Raw genomic sequence first — 20,419 nt, forward strand, 5'->3', positions numbered from 1 at the left:
TTTTTCTTGTCTGTTGTTATACTCTATTTTAACTCTCAAGGGTGCACCTCTATCGAGATATCCTTTTACCCATCTGCGGGTCAAAAAAAATAAAATATACATTTTAGTGTGTAACGTGCGGAACTCAGAGGCTTCAATAATACTCGAGACAGATTACTTCCTGTGGTCAACGTTTCAATGACATAGCATTATCATCAGGACAAAGAATGTACATAAAATTCACCCATAAGTAGGTGCTCCCCCTTCACCATGCTGGTCTCGTCAGAGCTGGTCCTCACAAGAAACTATTTTCTATATAACAATCAGTTTTTCCTTCAGACATCGGGCTGTGCGATAGGGTCTAATATGGCCCCATCGTACGCGAATGCCTACATGTTTGAAGTAGAGAATCAATTGTTCTTTGTGGACCCTGTTATTTACACTCAGGTGTTTTATTATACCTGCTATATCTGCACATATATTGAGTCATCTTTTTAGATAGCCACAACCAAAGTGAGAGCCCAGTCAAATTCCCATACAAAAAGAGTGCAGAATCCATTGATTTCCTTGATGTATCTATATACATCAGGGATGGTAAACTTCAGGCGACCATTATTTGTCAAAAGCACTGATCATAACACACTGCAGCAGTTTCCATCCTGAATCCACTATACATAGCCTGCCGTACCCTCAATTTTTGAGGGTTCTCAGGATTTGTAGTGAACAGGCCGAATTGGAAAAACAATTGGACATAATGTATAATAAATTGAGCGATAGGTGGACTTGCGCACTGAGTACTTCGTGTTGATGGCAAGCTGCTGCACTGGATAGCTATATCTATCCAATAAATTACATTAAAGAGAAAAAGTAAGTACATTAAAGAGAGAAATTGGCTCAAACCAATTTGTGTATGGACACTGCAATGTTATATTTCTGTGTTTATAGTATTAATTCTTGTTCACATAACTAATAACATGCAGAAGGCAAATGATAACGTTAGATGCTTTTACTTATCTTAAACATGTAAATAAAATACAATATACATTTTCATAGATGCCTCCTCACACGGGCATAAAGGAATGTATAAATGGATGAACGTAGGACTTTAAATCCTAAACTAATATGGTGAATGAAAAGAATATATAGATAAAAGTAAAGTAATTGATATATAGTGAAACAAATGAGGAATGATCGGTCCTGTGACTGACCACAAGAACTGATAGTCAATTGTAACAATTTCTCTCCTGCAATAAAAACAGCTGGTGTAATGCAGAAAATGGATCAATTAGATATGTCCAATGTAAAGATAAAAAGTTAGTGTGTGGTGATTTCAGCGTCCTGCTACTCGCCTGGGTAAAGTTCACCTTGATTTGTCTAAATGGTAAATTAAGAAACCGATGAAAGCTCTGCTTTTAAGGCAGAGAATTGGTGGTAATAGTCCAAATTAATTAATGAATGATGGCACCGTTGCCCGGGATGTAATTTCTCGGGGCAAGGAAGTATGGTGACGGAGACCGTCCAGGAGTGCTTTGGACTGGGCTTGCCTCTAGCGGGAACGGACAGCAGCAGTAAGCCTGTTTCCAGGTTACCACTGGGCCCATGCTTCCGGGGAGGTAAGCTGCTGTCTAGGTAGGGGATGTCACGGAAGTGGTTCCTCCGAACCGACTGCCGGGGACCCCCTCCACTACAGAGAACATACCTTTGTTGATCTTGATACGGCTGACTGCTCCTTCCCCTAGCCGGCTGTATACTTGGGTTCCGTCTCCTCCTGCTGCGGCAGGCTCCTGCTTGCTGGTTTATATTCACGTGACCGCGGCTTGTCAAATGCTGTGTGCGGTGGTCTCTTATTCTTGTGCAATACTTGGGGGATTGTGTAACAATCTCCAACGCGTTTCAGCCCCGAGGAAGGCCAAGACAGCTGAAATGTGTGTATGTATATAGATATAATATATATAATTATATGTTTCCAAGATACCGGCACTCTACAAAACCCCAGTGTTACATTGTCTTGGTGCCTTCCCCAGGAGATCCCCAATCGATACAGCAAAAACTGGTGGCACTCGTAGGACTGTAAATCGTGAGAAAAAATGTACCCTTCAGTCGCCGTACCAGCATTTAGGATTATCCCCCTTTCCCTGTGTGTTGCTATTTCGATAGATTACCGGAATATGTTTTGGAACAGGTTACAGTAGCTATGATTTGTTTCTCTTTGAAAATTAATCTATGGATTTGTCTAGCAAGCTGTCCCAACGGAATATAATCAGGCTATATATATATATATATATATATATATATATATATATATACTGTAAATGTTAACACCATTTGCATGTTTGTCTTTTTATCTTTCTGCAGAAGGAAAAGGTGTCTAAAACGAAAACCAACAGTATAGTGTTTTAATATGCCTATGGAAAAAATGTCAGGAACCATTTCTATGCAGGTAAAATGACTTACCAGCTTGCTGGGTACAAGAATTGTGTTCTCAGTATATGTATTTATATACATTTATATGGCACACAATGTATGCCGCACAGTATATGTGACCAACAAAGTGAGAGCATGTTCAGACACTTTATATAAGGCATCCTGGATACCTTACAATATAAATAGGTAGTTGGAGACATTACCAGGTGGGTAGGTAAAAGTGCCTATATGTATAACAACATAAATATGTCCATACCACAAACATGATTGCAGGGCAAAAATCATAGGCTTGCGCAGAAGCTGGCAAGGGGGGGTGCTGATTCGGCATTTTCCCCTCTGCCGGGTCATGGACTACCCTGTCCCCCCCATCCCACCAGGACATACACTACTCACCTGGCTGCACAGGTAAGTAGTCTATCCCGTAGAGCGGGATGGATGGGGTAGACCATGACCCAGCCGAGGGAGAAGGGTTGAAGGGCCCTCTGTGCCAGCTTCTGCGCAAGCCTATGGCAAAAATATTATATAGTTTATAAACTCTTTAAGAAAGAAAATTACTTCAGTGGAACAGATTGGCTCCACTCTTTCCTTTTGGAGATGCTACAACCAGATACATACACTTCTCCTGTACTTTATGCTGCACTCTTCTATGCCAGTCTCCATAGTCCATGCTGCACTCTTCTATGCCAGTCTCCATAGTCCATGCTGCACCCTTCTATGCCAGTCTCCATAGTCCATGCTGCACTCTTCTATGCCAGTCTCCATAGTCCATGCTGCACTCTTCTATGCCAGTCTCCATAGTGCATGCTGCACTCTTCTATGCCAGTCTCCATAGTCCATGCTGCACTCTTCTATGCCAGTCTCCATAGTCCATGCTGCACTCTTCTATGCCAGTCTCCATAGTCCATGCTGCACTCTTCTATGCCAGTCTCCATAGTCCATGCTGCACTCTTCTATGCCAGTCTCCATAGTCCATGCTGGCCGCACCTCCAGCTTCTCTCACACTGTGTCTCCTTTAAACTGCCTTGCATTGCTCACTCGCTGTGCACCATGTCAGAGGTTCCAGTCCACTTCTCCTTTCCCTTGTAATGTTATACTGCCTGGTACACTGCTTACACTGGGTAGCCCTGCAGAAGGCAGTGGCATTTTAAAGGTTTGACCACTACCAGAGTGGTAACAGAAATAAATAATTACATACCACTGAGCAGCCCTGATCATGTTGAATAATTGTTTGTTTCAGACCTTGGTGACATTTAATGATGTTGCTGTGTATTTCTCTGAAGACGATTGGATGTGCTTAGATGAATGGCAGAAGGAGTTGTACAGAAATGTCATGCAAGAAATTCATGGTGTCCTGACTGCCATGGGTAATACAGATGTGTGTTTAATTGTTAAATGATACTGATAAAGTTTTTCTTTAAAAAGCACATTGTATAAATAATACCATTTTCTGGAGTCAGCCCACTTCATCTACTATTCTCATTTTCTGTTGAAGGGGCATTACATGGTACAATGTGTATTTTTGTAGACCTTTTTCTACTGATTGGAAAAAGTGTGCTTGTGATCATACAGAATAACAGTCGGCAGAGCATTACTAGTAGCCCCAGAGTACTGTCGGTGTGGCTGCACTGTCACTTTGTCATCTCCGGCCCTCTTGCACTGCAGACATGGGAGACGTACTCGCTCTGCTGGCTGTATTCTGTATAGGTGTCCTCGGCTGCACTGCATCACACTTCTCTTAGCCAGCTAACTATGAGCATATCCTCACTGACATTGTACCAGCTGCTGCCCCAAAGTAAATTAGGTCCGACTCATATTATCTTGTAGGTACTTTACTTTTTAGTATATAAACACATGGGCACCTCTGGCTCGTATATTATCACGTGGGGACTTGTAGCTCTTATATCATCATGCCTGCACATGAGTAGGTGTTTTACTGTTATATATAGACTCTAGTGGATCACTATGCTGGCACCTCTGGCATGTATATATTCATATAAGCTCTCTGCTGGCTGGTATATTCTCATGTGGCATACAGGTGATGGGACCTATATCATGATTACCATCCAGGGCCCAAGTGAATCTGTATCTGACATTGATGGCGCTGCCCATCATATACAGCTGTAATTTCACTTACTCAATTACATAAGTTGATAAGTCATTACACCCCATAAACTCAGGATAACATTTCTGAAATACTTTGGGCAGCTGGGAACATTGACATGATCTACTTGGCTACATGTACTTCTATCTCCACCCAATATAAAACTGGGGACGTGTAACTGCAGAAGATGAAGGGATAATGTAATGGTGCGTACACACGGTACAATAAAAATGCACAATATGAACGATAACGATATAGATATATCATTCAGTTCGTTAACTTTATGGTGCCTACCAACCCTCAAACGACCAGAGATGCGCGGGCACGTATGGACGATAGCGATATCGACCATCGCCCATGCATGCAGGCCAACTTGATCGATATCCACCAGGTTACATAGGGACCCGCGATCATTGGCCCATCGGTGGGTTGGTGGTGTGCTGGATGAACGATAACATCATCCAGCACACAGGAAAGGTGCAGGACGATAAGTCGGCGATATCGTTATCGCTGACTGATCGTACTGTGTGTACGCACCATTAAGGTGCCCTGATTCTCATCAAACACAACATAAAGTGTATTTCTACCCAATATTTCTATGTTACTCTTTAGTGTTTGGGTAGCTAAGCATCTCCCTTCCCTCCACTTGTTTTCTGCAGCATCCTTCCAAAAAGTGGCTGGCGCATGCCTTTGATTATTATTGAGGAGTGCCATATCCTGGAGATCTGTTTGTGCCAGCAATAGGCAATCTGAGGTATAGCTGGTTAGAATTCCAGGACATGGTGCAGGTGGGGTTTAGCTTACTGTGTCTCAGCGCTCCTCAATAGGAATCTTTGCATGTGTCTGCCATGACAGGCTCTCCGCAGTGAAGAGCAGCAGGTATGGTACAAGAAGAGGGGAGAGTACATGGGTGGAAATGTTCGATCAGTATTTGTGGATGATTGTGCACACTGCAGTTTTATCCTACACAGGGTTGCTTAGACATGCTGTGTAATCTCATATGTGTTACTGAGCCTTGATAGAAAAAAAGCCATGATGAAAATTATGGTGTCTATTTACTAAGCAATGTTATGAGACAGAGTGAAAAGTGATAAGTCTGTGATAAGGTGCCAGCCAATCAGCTCCCAACTGTCATCTCACAGGCTGTGTTTGAAAAATGACAGTTGGGAGCTGATTGGCTGGCACCTTATCACTTTCTTATCACTTTTCACTCTGTTTCCTAACACTGCTTAGTAACTAGACCCCTGAATCTTTTATATATGGTGGTATTTTCTGATCTTCTCAGTGGCACTAGTTTTGTTTAAACGATTATTGAACGATAACGATATCGTTATCGTCCAAACGCTCAATTTAATCGTCTAGTGGATGTGTGCCTTTACTCTCTGAATGATAGGTGGACAAAAAATTATACATAAAGAAGTGGAATAACAATTATGGGTGTTGGTGGGGAAGGTGTGTGTGGCTACTCTTATCCAACAATTTTTTTTTTCTATAAAAACTGCTCAGAAATTGTCAGGTTGTCTTATGAGTGGGTTAGGTGAAGAACATTTATTTTAACTTATCCAAAACTATTTAATAAAAAAAAAAAAAAAAAAATATATATATATATATATATATATATATATCCTTTTATGTCAGTAGGAAGGTTGTCAAAAATGGCCGCCAGCATGTAGCAAGGCAGTGGGTGGCTATGGAGCGATCAGCGCTACTCGGGGTATGTGAAATGTGGCCTGCTATATGGAATTTGATACACAAATAGGTTCCGGGTCAGGCACCCCTAGGGGGAGGTTAGGGTTAGGCACAACCACGGAAGGATTTTTAAAAAATTAATTTTTTTCAAACATCGGGACACTACCATCTGACTTCCCTTTTCCCAGCAGCTGCAGCCACCTGGTACACACTGGGGGCTGAGGGGGAGGGTTTACTTTATTCTAGCAGCTGCTAATCTCTGCAGCCGCTGTGTGGAGTGTCATGTTGCACTGACCGATAAGCAGTGATCGGCAGCACGGCAGACACTGGGGGAGGGTGCAGGGAAGCAGAGGGACCGGAACATCCCTCCTGAGAGTAGCAGCGACTGGAAGATTCTCTTCCTGCAGCCTCCCACACTGTGTGTTTGACTGGTAGCATCGTTTGCAACCAGATCAGATAACGGACAGCCTGGTGTGGTCGCACACGATGCGACCATGCCAGGCAAGTGGTTAAGCTGGATAAACACTATACGTTCTGTCGTGTGGCATATCATTCCATTGCAGATCAGCATGGAATGATGCTATGAATGACACCATGCAGCATTGATTGATTGTGCCTTTGTATAACGGATCGTGTAGTGTTCACCGCGTGCGATGTATCGTTACATTACGTCATTCATTCGCTTAAGGCAGAATAATTATCAGCCACCAATATTTAAGCAGCCATTAGGGACTATCCTGTCTGTGCAGCTAACAGTGCTGTGGTACAGCTGGAATGAGATCTAAAAGACAAACCAGTCATTGTAGAAATCTCGCATTCTGCCAACTTGGAGTAGCTAGCTGTTGCCTGGCATTTTGGCATCATGCTGGACACAGAACCAGGACACTTATTCCTCATGGTCACAGAAATTGTGGCAGCAGCTACAGTCACCATGGAGGTCTTAAGCTGGCCATACTGTACACCAGACCAACTTTAATCCAAACATCCAACTAGTTAGTTGGTTGGAATGAAAATCCAGTAATGCATGGGAGGAAATGACAATCAGCCGTTTGCTCCCAAACACCGGAAAACGGACGAAAGCTGTTGTACAGACAAGTTTATTTTAAATCAAACAGATTTAACCAACTGGCCTGAATGACCTTTTACATGTTTTCTGGTGTTTGGGAGCAAATTGCTGGTTGTCATTTTCTCCCATACATTTCTGGATTTTCATTCCGACCAACCAACTAGTTAGATGGTTGGAGGAAAGTTGGTCTGGTGTATGGGCAGCTTTAGAAATCGCCAGTTGTACACTCTGGTCCAGCAGCTGGTCCCTGTGATAACTCCTCAGCATTACTCTGTAATGTCCCAAAGCCTTCACAACTGTTTAACTGTTTTATATTTGTGATAAGATTTCACCCCTATCACATACTCATGTTATCAGTAGTGCAGTCATCTGCAACTGTTGTTCATATAAAAACAATATATTTTCTTCTTTTTCTATAGGTTATAGTATAAGCAACCCTGATGTATTGATCAGAATACAAAATCTGGAAACAGGCAAGTTCACTAATAACCATGAATTAGCCAAGAGGAAAAGCAGTTGTAAATTTGCAAATGGTAGGTAACTACATACCTTACTAAGTGACTCTGACAAAACCGAGTAACATTTTATTAACCAATAGTGTAAATATGTAATGGTATGCCATCTTCTCATTTGTTCCAGAAATGTTATATCTTACATTGTTGCATGTTTTATTGAATACCTTCCTCTTCTTTATTATCAATACAGATGTGTCCTTCCTTACTATTGGTTCAGTCACATCAAATCGCCACTTTGGGCATACCAGGCCCCTTGTGACTCTGCTGCACTGATCATCTTTGCTCAAAATCTGCATCTTATTCGCACAAATAAAACACGAACCGAGAAAACTACATTGCTAGCTTACACTGATCAATGTGGTATGCAACATTTGTACATCTGTGTGCGACTGAGTCTGAATCTACAGATGTGTCCACATCCATCTATCCTCCATGCTCTACAAGTTGCGTTACACATAACGCGTGAGTGCCGCATGACTTGGTAGCGCCGAGCTTCTCTTTTGTGCAACTTTTTACCTTCAAATGTGTCTTATTCGCACAGTGATGCGATTAAAATGATAGGGTGGCATGCCTATATTCTTTGTGTGACTGCGGGTGTATCTACAAATGCTACATTACACTCAGTGACTGTGACACCCTCACGTAGCGTTTTGCATGCAGATACACCCGCAGACGCACACAGAATATATGAATGCCGCTTATCATCTAAATGAACAGAAGCTGGCAGTGCATTCTATTTGCATCGCTGTGCGAATAAGACGCATTTTAAGGTAAAAAGACGCTCGAATTGATGCTCTGTGCTACAGAGTCACGGCATGGTGCAACTAGAAGGGCTGTTTAACACGCATGGAGGCTAGATGTATGTGGACACATCTGTATGTAGAAAGAGCTCCAATGCGAGCAGCCGTGACATTTGCTTATGCCATGTTCCGTTGCGCTTCATCTGCGACTTTGTATGTGTGTAAAACCAATTTATTGTGCCATTATAATCGCAGCCTAGCCACTCTGGTACACTGTGAGCAGTTTTTCACTGCGTCTACGATACGACTAGAATGAAAAATGAGAGAAAATATGGTAAGCTGATCCTCTCGCAGCTCCGCTGGTCACGTTGGACGTCTCTCCACATGTGGCTTACAAACACCCAGTAAGTGAGGACACATCTGTATTTCTATATTGATAGTGCCCGTTGTATGCTAAGAAGAGTTAGAAGTTAAATCCAGAAGGCATTCTAGTTGATTAGAATCCTATATAGCCTATGTCACTGTAGTTTTGATGAGAAGAATGAAAAGGTAATTAGTAATTACAAATGTACTTTTCTGTTTTTCCCAACATGAAAATCTTGGCAGTTCCCTGACGTAAATGTAGCTTTTTTCCCCATGTAAAGCTACATCTTAAAGCGCATGTAATCAGGTGTTTAATATGTGATGAATGGTTTGTCTTGATGGGCTATGTACAGCCATGGCCAAAAGTTTTGAGAATGACACAAGTATTGGTTTTCAAACTTTCTGCTGCTTCAGTGGTTTTAGACCTTTTTGTTATATGTTATGCTGGTCATACACTGCCAGATAAAATGCCTCTCAGACCGACAGACATTTTATCTGGACGGCTGCCAGCCACAGATGTCGCCGGCATACACTGCGATTTCTCTCATAGTGTATTCGGCAGACATCCGCGCTCCGCCCTCGGGGGAGGAGACATTTCCCTGTTCCTTCCGTAGGAAGGAACACAGGAAATATCTGTCTGTCGGCCGTGGCTGGGCATACACTGCCCGATGCGGCTGACAGTTTAACGGGAAATATTGCATCGGACGGGCATGCTGGACAATCCGGCATGTCTGACCGAGCAATATTTAAACCTCGGTCGCCCCCCCCCCCACACGCTACAATTATCGGGGCGATCCGCCGATATCAGGCGGATCGCCCCGATAATTGTAGGTGTATGGCCAGCATTACTATGGTATACTGAAGTACAATTACAAGCATTTCATAAGTGTCAAAGGCTGTTATTGACAATTACATTAAGTTTATACAAGAGTCAATATTTGCAGTGTTGACCCTTCTTTTTCAAGACCTCTGCAATTCACCCTGGCATGCTGTCATTCAACTTCTGGGCCTTATACTGACTGATGGCCGCCCATCCTTGCCTAATCAATGCTTGGAGTTTGTCAGAATTTGTGGGTTTTTGTTTGTCCACCCACCTCTTGAGGATTGACCACAAGTTCTCAATGGGATTAAGGTCTGGGGAGTTTCCTGGCCATGCACCCAAAATTTCGATGTTTTATTCCCCGAGCTTTCTCAGGGAATGATGGGTCCACTCCCCCTACATACCTCACCCTGGAGTCAGGTTATGTAGCGCTCTAGACTACCAGATGTTGAGTCTCTGACCACAGAATCTGTGTAGTTGATTGTAGTGCGATTATGCAGTTATATTGTATTTTTGCATTGTATGTGACTTATGCTAATGCTTCCTGTCTCTATATTTCTCTATACTGTCAGCATATATCTTTCCCTTTTTTTCCTTACTTTGACCTAACATACAGGTGTATTCAGGGTTTTCCTGTGCCTCACATCTCTTGTATTTGTGAGGGTTATCACATACAGGGCCTGATTCAGAGCCGGACGCTCTGACCAGAGCGCTCGCTCTGAATCAGGCCAGGCCTACTTAAAATAGGAGCGGCCTTTTGGACGCTCGCATAGCTGTGGGTTACCACCCACAGCTTATGCGAGCGTCCATGATGATGGTCAAGACCATCGGGCTTGCGACGAGACCCTGCGGTAGGGTCTCGCTGCCGCAAGCCCTGGAGTGATTTTGGCTCTATCAGAGCCAAAATCACTCCCACTGACATCACTAGTGATGTCAGTGGGGCCGGACCCAGACGGTAGGTGTTCCCATGGGAACACCTCCGTCTGGCAGCCACGCCCCCGGCACGCCCACCAAAGGGGGCGTGCTGTCACTCACCATCGACAGCACGCCCCCTTTGGTGTGAGACCCCGAGCGACGGATTCCCCGTCGCTCGCCGGGTCTCACGCATGCGCACGACGGAGCTCCCTCCGTCGTGCGCATGCGCACTTAGGCACCATCGACCCGCTTGCGAGCGTCCAGCGCTCGCGAGCGGGTCAGAATCAGGCCCACAGTTGGTTACTGCACTGTGCCATATTTGTGCTGTGTGCTCCTGCAGCTTGCCCAAGCATAAGACAGGATCAGTATATTGCATTCCTACTTGTATTCTACATACCTAGTGGTCGCATAATACCCAGTGCCATATTGTGTGCTATACTACTCTGCAGCTATGTCTAGCAAGGGCAAGAGAAGCAAGCAAGCATCTGCACCCATACTGCTATCATGCAAATGATGTGCTGGAGAATTTGATAAAAGATGGGTTATGTGCTAAGTGTTATACCCCATCAGGCCCATCAGACCCCCCAGCTCCTGCACAAGATCCACATGGGCTTCCTTTTCTCAGGTGCTGGCTGCTATTGCGGAATACCTAGCGGTCCAGGCTGTAAATCCCCCTCTGGGGTTGCCACAACAGGTTCAGATGTACTCTCTAGTTCAGTACAGAGTCTGGTGGCTACCTCTACAGCCTTTCAAACTATGTTGCAAGGTGAGAAGCCCCTACTCAGTAAAACTTCTAAGCGTCCTGCGTTTTTCTCACAGTCCACGCAGCTCTCAGATTCTGAGGTGTCCTCTGAGGAGGCAGAAGATGCTGATCTCTCTAATGGTGCATACACACGGTCACATTTTCCTTCAGATTAAAACAATAACTAGTTTAAAAATCGTTCATACTTGAATGAAAATGTGACGTGTCCCTGCAATGATGAACGATGTCCGTTCACGTTTGTCAGATAATGATATCTGACATCTGATGTGTTTGCAGTCAGATTTGGACGATTCCATTAATTTCAATACAGTCAAAAATCGTTCAAATCGTTGGTAAAATCGTTCATCTGAGATATCTCACCTTGTGTATGCACCATAACACTGACTCCCCTCTGGGGGAGGAAGAGAGTCTGAAAAATTAATATTCCTGCTTTGGTGCGAGCTGTTTGATCCATCTTACTAATAGTAGATGACGAACCAGCCCCTAAATCAAAAACTGCATTTTTGCCTTCAGCGTCTACTACTACAAAGCCGCAGTCTACATCTTTTATGTCCTTTTGTCCTCAAGGAAAGCCTAAAGGTCAGTCCTTTCCCAGGCAGTCGGCTTTCACTAGGGCCGCCAAGCCCAGGACCAAGCAGGCCTGGACCACCAGACGTCCTGCTTCAAAATCTGAGGACAAGCCCTCAGTCTGATGGGACTGGCCTCCCCCTGGGGGACCCCCAGAGTAGGAGGCAGACTTCTTCAGTTTGCCCAGTGCTGGTGTAAGTCGGGCAGCAGTGACAGAAGTGTCACGCACTCTGACATGGGCCGAGGGTCACCTCCCGGCAGGGGCGTTTCTAGAAAGGAGGGGGCCCGTGTGCAGTCTCAGTCACGTGCCCTCTGCTTCCGGCGGCCGGCAGCGCACTGAGCGGTGCGCGGCTAGCGCTGCACTTATAGACTCTGGGCACTAGAGTGTTCCCAGAGTCTCTAGCGCATGCAAAGGTCACCGGGAAATTGCAGCGGCGGCCATTTTCCCTGTACTGCCATTTCCCAGACGTTTTTTACAGCACAGACACCGGCGCCGACGTGGGACTCCGGAAACGTAAGTATAATATGGGTGCAGGGTGTGCATGTGGTCCCCCCCTGGACCCTTCTGCCCCGCGCACCCTGCACCCATCATAAATATGCCCCTGCCTCCCGGCCATCTCTGCGGTGTTCATTCCTGGAGTTCTCAATTGGGAAGCAGACTTCCTCAGCCGTCACAACGTGCATACCTGGGAATGGTCTCTTCACCCAGAGGTTTTTCAACTCCTAGTGCACAGATGGTGCCATCCAGAGGTGGACCTCCATGGCCTCCCGACACAATCAGAAATTGCCGGTGTACGGGTCCAGAACAAGGGATGCCAAGACAACCTTCGTAGTGGACCTTCCAGTTAGCGTACCTGTTCTCTCCAGTCTCGGGAGGCACTGTCCTGCTGGTGGCTCCAGTTTGGCCCAGACGTCATTGGTACTCAGATCTTCGGAGTCTCTCCATCGACACTCCGTTCCTGCTGCCTCAACATCCGGACCTGTTGTCTCAGGGTCCTTGCCTTTACCCGGACTTGGGTGATCTGTCTTTGACGGGGTGGCTCTTGAGACAGCCCTCTTGAGGTCCAAAGTTTTCTTTAGCTCTGTAGTCCAGACTATGCTCAAAGCGCGTAAGCCAGCCTCTGCCCGGATCTACCACAGAGTGTGGCATACATATTTCCAATGGTGTCGTACCAGAAGCTACGACCTTCAAGTGTTTAGGATTTCCAGAGTCCTGGCCTTCCTTCAAGCTGGATTGGACCTTGGACTCTGCCTTGCCTAGCTGAAAGTGCATGTCTCTGCTCTATCCATTTGGTTCCAGAGTAGACTTGCTCCACTACCGGATGTCCACACCTTCTTCCAGTGTGTCCTCCGGATTCAACCTCCCTTTGTCCCTCCAGTGGCTCCATGGGATTTGCCAGTAGTTCTCCGTGTACTCCAGGGTTCTCCGTTTGAACCCTTGGTATCTGTGAAATTCAAGTGGCTCACAGTGAAGACTCCTTTTCTTCTGGCTATGGCGTCCGCCAGAAGGGTGTCAGATTTAGGGGTGCTTTCCTGTCGCTCCCCATTTCTGATATTCCATAAGGCAGGGCTGTGCTTCGGACTCACCCTGGTGACCTTCCAAAAGTGGTTACTCGTTTCCACATTAATGAGGAAATTGTAGTCCTGGGCTTTCAATCACCAGACCTATCGGCAGGTGAGGCCTCCTTGGATGTGGTCCATGCCCTCAGGATCTCCTTATTTGTGCTCTATGGATTTCACAAGAAGGGATGGCCAGCCAACAAACAGACATTGGCTAGATGGCTTCACATGACTATCTCACTGGCTTACATGCAGGCAGGCCTTCCTGTACCGGCTACTGTTAGTTCTCATTCTACTCGCTATGTGGGTCCCTCGTGGGCAGCTTTGTCGTGGCGCCTCAGCTGAACAGCTTTGTAAGGCGGCCACGTGGTCTTCTGTCTAGACCTTTCTGAGGTTCTATGCCTTTGATACCTTCGCCTCTCAGGATACTTCCGTTGGGCGCCGGATTCTCCTCTCAGCGCAGGAGCGTCCACACCCTTAAAAGGACTGCTTTGGGACATCCCCAAGATCTCCCTGTGGAGCCTTTGGACCCTGAAGAAGAAAATGAGTTATGGTAAGAACTTACCTTTAACGCTTTTTCTTCGAAGTCCATAGGGTTCACAGAGCACCTGCCCTGACGCACCTGGCTTCACATGGGCTATGTTTCTGGCCACTGGTTGCCCGTCTCCTTCTACGTGAGAGAGTGATTCTTGTGTGTGCCAGTCTTCCTTCTCTCTTCTACTTCTCATGCCTTTGGCTTGTCACGAACTGAAGTGCCGCTGACTTGGGGGCGGGGTATAGGAGGAAGGACCAATGCATCCTGGGAGCTGAAAGCTTTAACTGCGTGGTGCCCGGTCCTCAACCACCACCTACACCCCAAGGTCTTCTTTTGTCCCTATGGACTTCAAAGAAAGAGAGTTAACAAAGGTAAGTTTTACCATAACTCTAATTTTAAAAAGCCTCTAACCAACCAGATTCTGTCATTTTTCAAACACAGCCTGTGACATGGCAGTTAAAAGCTGATTTGCTGGTACTGCTTCTGCCTAATCTGGGCACGGCTGCTTGCAGAGTGTAATATCACACAAGCCAAAGTAATGCAAAGAGCCAATGTCTGTTTGTTGTGGCCAAAGCTAATTACACATGATGTGTGTCACAACCATTTGGAAACGCAAACATTTAGTTATCATAACCACAGACGTACAGTATAGTTCCACAATACTTAAATAAAAAGCGCTAGTGTCACTTCTATGCTAGACCGAGTACTATTGGAGTAGAAATGTGACAAACTGCTGCTATTTCAAAAACCTGAGGAGCTGACCCTCATGTAATGGATAAACGTATATTAGATCAAATAGGAAACAGCGCTGTCTGTACACAACCTTCAAAATTAATTGAATATATAAAAAATATAATTTAGTATACAAAGCCAGTATCCTCTCCTAGTACACATGTAAATGTATACATTACTCCCAAGATGTTTGAGTAATGAGACCTTTTACGGATCATATAAAATACATAATACATCAATCACAGAATAAACATCAATTAGAAGAAATTGGATTAATGATAGACCTCTTAGTGAGTTATATCAAATTATTATTCAGTACAATGACTGTAAATATTGACAACATATATTAGGTATTCAGACGCTCATTATACTGAAACACCTATATGTGCAATTTAGCAAAATATAAATAAAAAAATAAATTAAACAACGCCAATTCCCAGAAGCTGCTCCGCTGAGCCCTATTATGCAATAGGTTAATTAGGCAAACGGAAACATGCATTCTCCGTTTTTATTAGTTTGAGTAATCCCCAGGCCGTGGGATGATAGTCAATAAGCTGTAACCAGGGTCTTTAGTATGAATGTTAATTGCATGCAAAAGTCCCTTTCAGTACCCTTCAGTGTTAGTAGTTAGTTAGTAAGCCTCCATGCTCCAGCGGTCCCCCAGTGACTAATAACAATCTTATTATGTAAAAATGATTACCGTGCACGGTTGTTCACCACATTATTCAGATTAGTCAACTGTTCAAGAAAAAAGTTTAAGAGTACCACTGACTGATACTACTTACCGCTGCTGTATGGGGACCTCAGGAAATTAACCTGTTCTTTTTGTACGGAGCTCCGGAGAATGGTGCCACCGCCGGTGCTTGGAGCGTCTAAGTGTACGGACACACTGTGGCTGTAAGCGCTGTTTGCCGTGCCGTGTAAGTGGGAAGAGCACTTTCTGGTGGCGTCATCAATTGTGAGCGGAGCTTGACGCGTTTCTCAGCCAAATTACGCAAGGCTGTTTCCTCATAATTCAGCGTTGTTAAATTTATTTTTTGATAAATTGTACAAATAGGTGTTTTAGTACCAAGAGCGTCTGAACACTTGACAAATATATGTTGTCTATATTTACAATCATTGTACTGAATAATTTTTATATAACTCACCTAAGAGGTCTATCATTAATCCAATTTCTTCTAATTGATGTTTATTCTGTGATTGATGTATTATGTATTTTATATGATTCCGTAAAAGGTCTCTCATTACTCAAACATTTTGGGAGTAATGTATACATTTACATGTGTACTAAGAGATGATACTGGCTTTGTATACTAAATGATATTTTTTAGATATATATTAAATACATTTTGAAGGTTGTGTACAGACAGCGCTGTTTCCTATTTGATCTAGTTACATAATAACATGTTTCAGTAATCAATTGCAATCTCTAAATTACATGCATGAAGTAAAATTGAAGCACCTGTATTAATACTGTAACTTACTAGACATTAAATACTGAAGTTGAACCTTGACAGTCTACTAACTGGGCCACATGGCTCAATTAAAAAATTGAGCGCAGTCTTTCCGGCAAGAGAAGGTGTCCCAGCGGGCATAACCCTTTGTACAGTGCTTGGTACCCTGCTCTCATCATATACAGTGCATCCAGAAAGTATTCACAGCCCTTCACTTTTTACACATTTTTTATGTTACAGCCTTATTCCAAAATGGAATAAATTCATTTTTGTCCTCAAAATTCTACACACAATACCTCATAATGAGAACCCCTGTATTCAATTAGGATCCAGCGAAAACGGGACCCGGGAAAAGGTAAGTATCGAACAATCCAGGGAATTACACGATATTACACGATATGACTTTTTTCCAGTTCTACACTACGTTCCGTTAAGAAACATTTGACCTCATTTAGACCAGGATCTCTGCAAAGTGGGTAACCAAAATATAGCAAGGTGACTGTTCCATGACAATTTCTCCAGCAAAGGGGAGGGGAAGTGGGTAGATTTTGTACAATTTGATTGGGACTAGGGGCGTGATTCAGAGGTGGATGCTAATAAAACAAGCTCCCATAATTCTGAGCATGACTCTGAGTCACACTGCACATACGCCCCGATGGTTACCGCTAGGGGACGCATATCGTACTGGCATGGAGAGTAATGCAATTTTGCTAGGCATTCCTGGGTGCTGTGTGCAGGGGGGGGAATTTAGTCGGCAGACATGTTGGGAAAGTCTAGAGACACCAATTGTACAAAGTGAGAAACTTAGTAGGGAGTCTGGTCCAAATAGCCTTGAGCAAATGCTACATTTTTGAAAATTGGTAAAATTCATTGGACAGGAGTTTATCTTTCTTTTGCAGAAATCAGAAGGTCACGTACTCCTTAGTAACAAATCACTAATAAATCCTACTTTGGAAAGAAATCAGTGGGAAAAACCAACCGGGTGTAATCTGGCCATGAGTTTGAGTTATGATAGATTGGGGTAAGGGGCTAGATTATAAATCTTATTACATTGTGACCAAATAAGGGACAAATTAATGACGGGGTGCGAGTTGGATTTAGGGTGTCAGTCAGTTTGATTCAAATCAAGTCATTCTCTGGACCTGGGAATGAAGCACCATTGGATACATTATGCTAGTTGATCATCATAAATATATTTTGAGGTTGGTGATCTCATGGCCTCCAGCCTGCATGGGATGTTAGATATTTGCTATCCTGTGGTCTTTTTTTTTTTTTAACCAGGTAAATGCTGGAAGTGATGGTAATCGAAAGAGTTTGGAACCGGTAGAAAAACCTAGGAAGTACATTTTAATTGATGTGACTCTATGGGGTAGATTTATTACAATGGAAAATTTAAATATATGCTAATCAAGCCTGGTTTAGCTTTTATTTCTATTGCAATTTTAAAACTATTGGTCAAAGCCGCAGATCGCCAGCTTTGATAACTTGATCCTTAGTAAATGTATCCCTATATAATCAAAGAAATTAATAAATTATCTAAATTATTTAGATCAATTTGCCAGCAGAAGTAAGAGGAGGATAGTTTGCATGAAACAGAGAAGCTGGGCTTTTGGTAACCTACAGTATGTACTATATCAATGTGTATGATTTTGTCTTGGTGCCAGTGAAAATTGGCCCTGCGTAGTTTCTAAATTGAGGGGGAGAGGAAAAAAGTCTGAGTTTTGTTAATATCTGGCTGCTAATGGCTCAGTCTATTCTTAATTCCTTAGCGGGATGAATTCTTCTATTGGAATTTGAGGGCCTTTCTATCTATCACAGGCTGGAACTAAGTGACTCAGGCCATGAGGAAGGGATGTGTTTTGGCATCCATGGATATCAAGAATGCTTACCTTCATATCCCTATATGGGAGGAATAGTAGAGCATGTTCTGTTTTTGCGTTCTAGCAAGCTCCTTTCCAGTTCTAGGCGGACCATTTTTGATGCCTCTTCTGCATCTTCATTGAATTATGATAGTTCCATATTTGGGCATTAACGTGGAGAATGCCCATTCCATGGTGATAATTTATATCCAATTTACTATCCTATCCCTGGAATTGTATGGCAGCATTATAGAAAAGTCCAAATCGTTGGTTACATTCTTATGCCCTTGCCACCTCAACCCAATGGAAGCAGCACTTTGTATAATTGACTTAACTGAATATTCTGTATGTGTTCAGGACTCAGGAGTTATCTCGCTCGGCTGCCTTGTTGATGAGGACCATTAGAGGTCAATTTGAGGTCTCCCTCTGTTGATCTCCGGGTGGGTCAGGATAGTAATCCAGCAGGACTACACTGTGATAAGGATACTGCTTCCCTGTCACATAACTAGGACAGTTGACCTTTCTCTGACATTGTTAGCGTATGAGGTTTGCAAAGTGACCACTCGATTAGCCCAACATACCAAAATTGTAAAAAGTAGACATTGTTGCAGGGGCATTCACTTTTTTTTGGAATGTCTTCCAGGTAGCTGTACATTTTTAGATATTTCTCACCTCCTGTTTTCTTTGGAACATCAAACGATCTGTCCCTTTATTGCTGAAGATTAAAAGGGGATATTTACACTTGTTGTTAAATCCCTTTCTCTGAGACTGTAACGGCATGCAGTACATCCCTCCTCTGGAATGCATGTGTCTATTTTGCTTACTTCTTTATTTCTTTATCTTTTCTGGGCAATCTCCTAGGCAGTGGTTGAAGTGTGAATTTTAAAGTCTGGGTATGGCGCATTCTAAAAAATGGACATGGCCAGTCTAAATGGGGGGTGCTTCAGCATGAGACGCAATCCGTTTCTTGTCACTGGGGCATTCCTCTCCATTCAATTCCAAATACACCTTACCTATATGGTGGTTTCTCTTCAATAGCGAACGTCTGAAGAAACTGATCCTCCCTTGGCAGACAGTGTCTTCAGTCCGTATTTACTATTTATGAAGATGCCTGTTTGTGTAGGAATATACCCAATGCCATCATACAACAGAGGTTCAACCAGACTCATGCCCCCTGTGTCACCTTCTGCTCCCTGTATCCCTCCAGCCTCCTGCGTCTCTCCAAGCTCCTGTCTTTACAGCCTTGTGACCCCAGTCTTTCCAGCCTGCTGCTCCCTAGTGTCTCCGCTTCCTGTCCCCTTGTGTCTCTCCAAGCTCCTGCCCCATCACTCCAGCCTTCTGTCTTTCCATCCTCATGTCCCCTGTGTCTCTGGGCCTCAACCCCCCTCACCCTGTGTCTCACCACTTGCAAAGACAGTCACTGCGGCGGTAAGTATGAGGGGCTGTCCTGTCACCTGGAGCACAAGTACAGCAGGCTTTCCAGCAGTGAAAACTCAAGCAGGCGGGTGGCGGCATAGAAGAGACACACATGCAATGGGGCACAGGCAAGGTCATACATGCAGCGGGTCACATAGATAGATAGATCTATCTATCTATCTGTCACATGTGCACACAGGATAGAGGACACTTTCTCATGCACACACACTTACATTGTTACAAAGTCTGGGGCACACAATATAGTTTGGCCTCTCTCTTACCTTACAGGCCTGGTGAGGTAGTATAAATTGCTGGGGAATTGGTCCTGCAGCTGCTCTGCCACCACTATCTCCCATACAGTTAGCCGGCTCGCCCCCTCCCCACCATTCAATCCTCGAGTCCAGCAGCCCCAGTACAGCATTTGGAGCTTGCACGGAATCATAATTTCGTACTCACATTAAGGAGCTTGGCCTCTTGCCCCAGGCATACAATAGTTACACTAATCTCTGTCCCAGAACTGTGTGTGCCATATACACTGTAACACCTGCTACCTGGCATAGCCGGCGCTCGTTGTCCCACCTTAGCTGAGGGCAGCACCATGAGGAGGATCAGTTCAGCGCAGCGCATTCCCTGCTGTGTCCATGGTGGCAGCAACAGGCAGGAAAGAAGGCACCTATTCGCGGCTGTGCTGCTGCTGCAATGACAGTTACTTCCATTGGGGCCTAGAGTACTGCTCCCCGGCCCAGGAGCACAGTTACTGGTCACAGGGAAGATCATAGGAATCCCGCGGCTGCACCTCCCCTCCAGCGGCTGCGGCATCCCTGATTAGTCGGTGCCAGAGGCCTCTGCACAGTGCAGGTCTCGGTTGTCAGGTAGATTGAATTTGAGTAGATACCGGAGAGCAGGACTCTTGACAGAGCC

The 20,419-nt window shown here is 44.4% G+C and overlaps 1 protein-coding gene across 2 annotated transcripts in view; it reads left to right on the forward strand.

Moving 5' to 3' along the window:
• The window catches only part of LOC148474431 (uncharacterized), a 36,660-nt gene that overhangs the window by 2,786 nt on the left and 13,455 nt on the right, over positions 1–20,419 (forward strand). For both annotated transcript variants that reach the window (XM_088458676.1, XM_088458675.1), the window contains exons 2-4: positions 2,335–2,419; positions 3,641–3,767; positions 7,679–7,792. In XM_088458676.1, coding sequence (XP_088314802.1) covers positions 2,381–2,419; positions 3,641–3,767; positions 7,679–7,792 — 280 coding nt within the window. In that variant the 5' untranslated portion in view covers positions 2,335–2,380. The remainder of the gene's footprint in view (positions 1–2,334; positions 2,420–3,640; positions 3,768–7,678; positions 7,793–20,419) is intronic.

This window comes from Taudactylus pleione, unplaced genomic scaffold (assembly GCF_031769625.1).
Source record: "Taudactylus pleione unplaced genomic scaffold, aTauple2 ptg000845l, whole genome shotgun sequence".
NCBI classification, from domain to species: domain Eukaryota; kingdom Metazoa; phylum Chordata; class Amphibia; order Anura; family Myobatrachidae; genus Taudactylus; species Taudactylus pleione.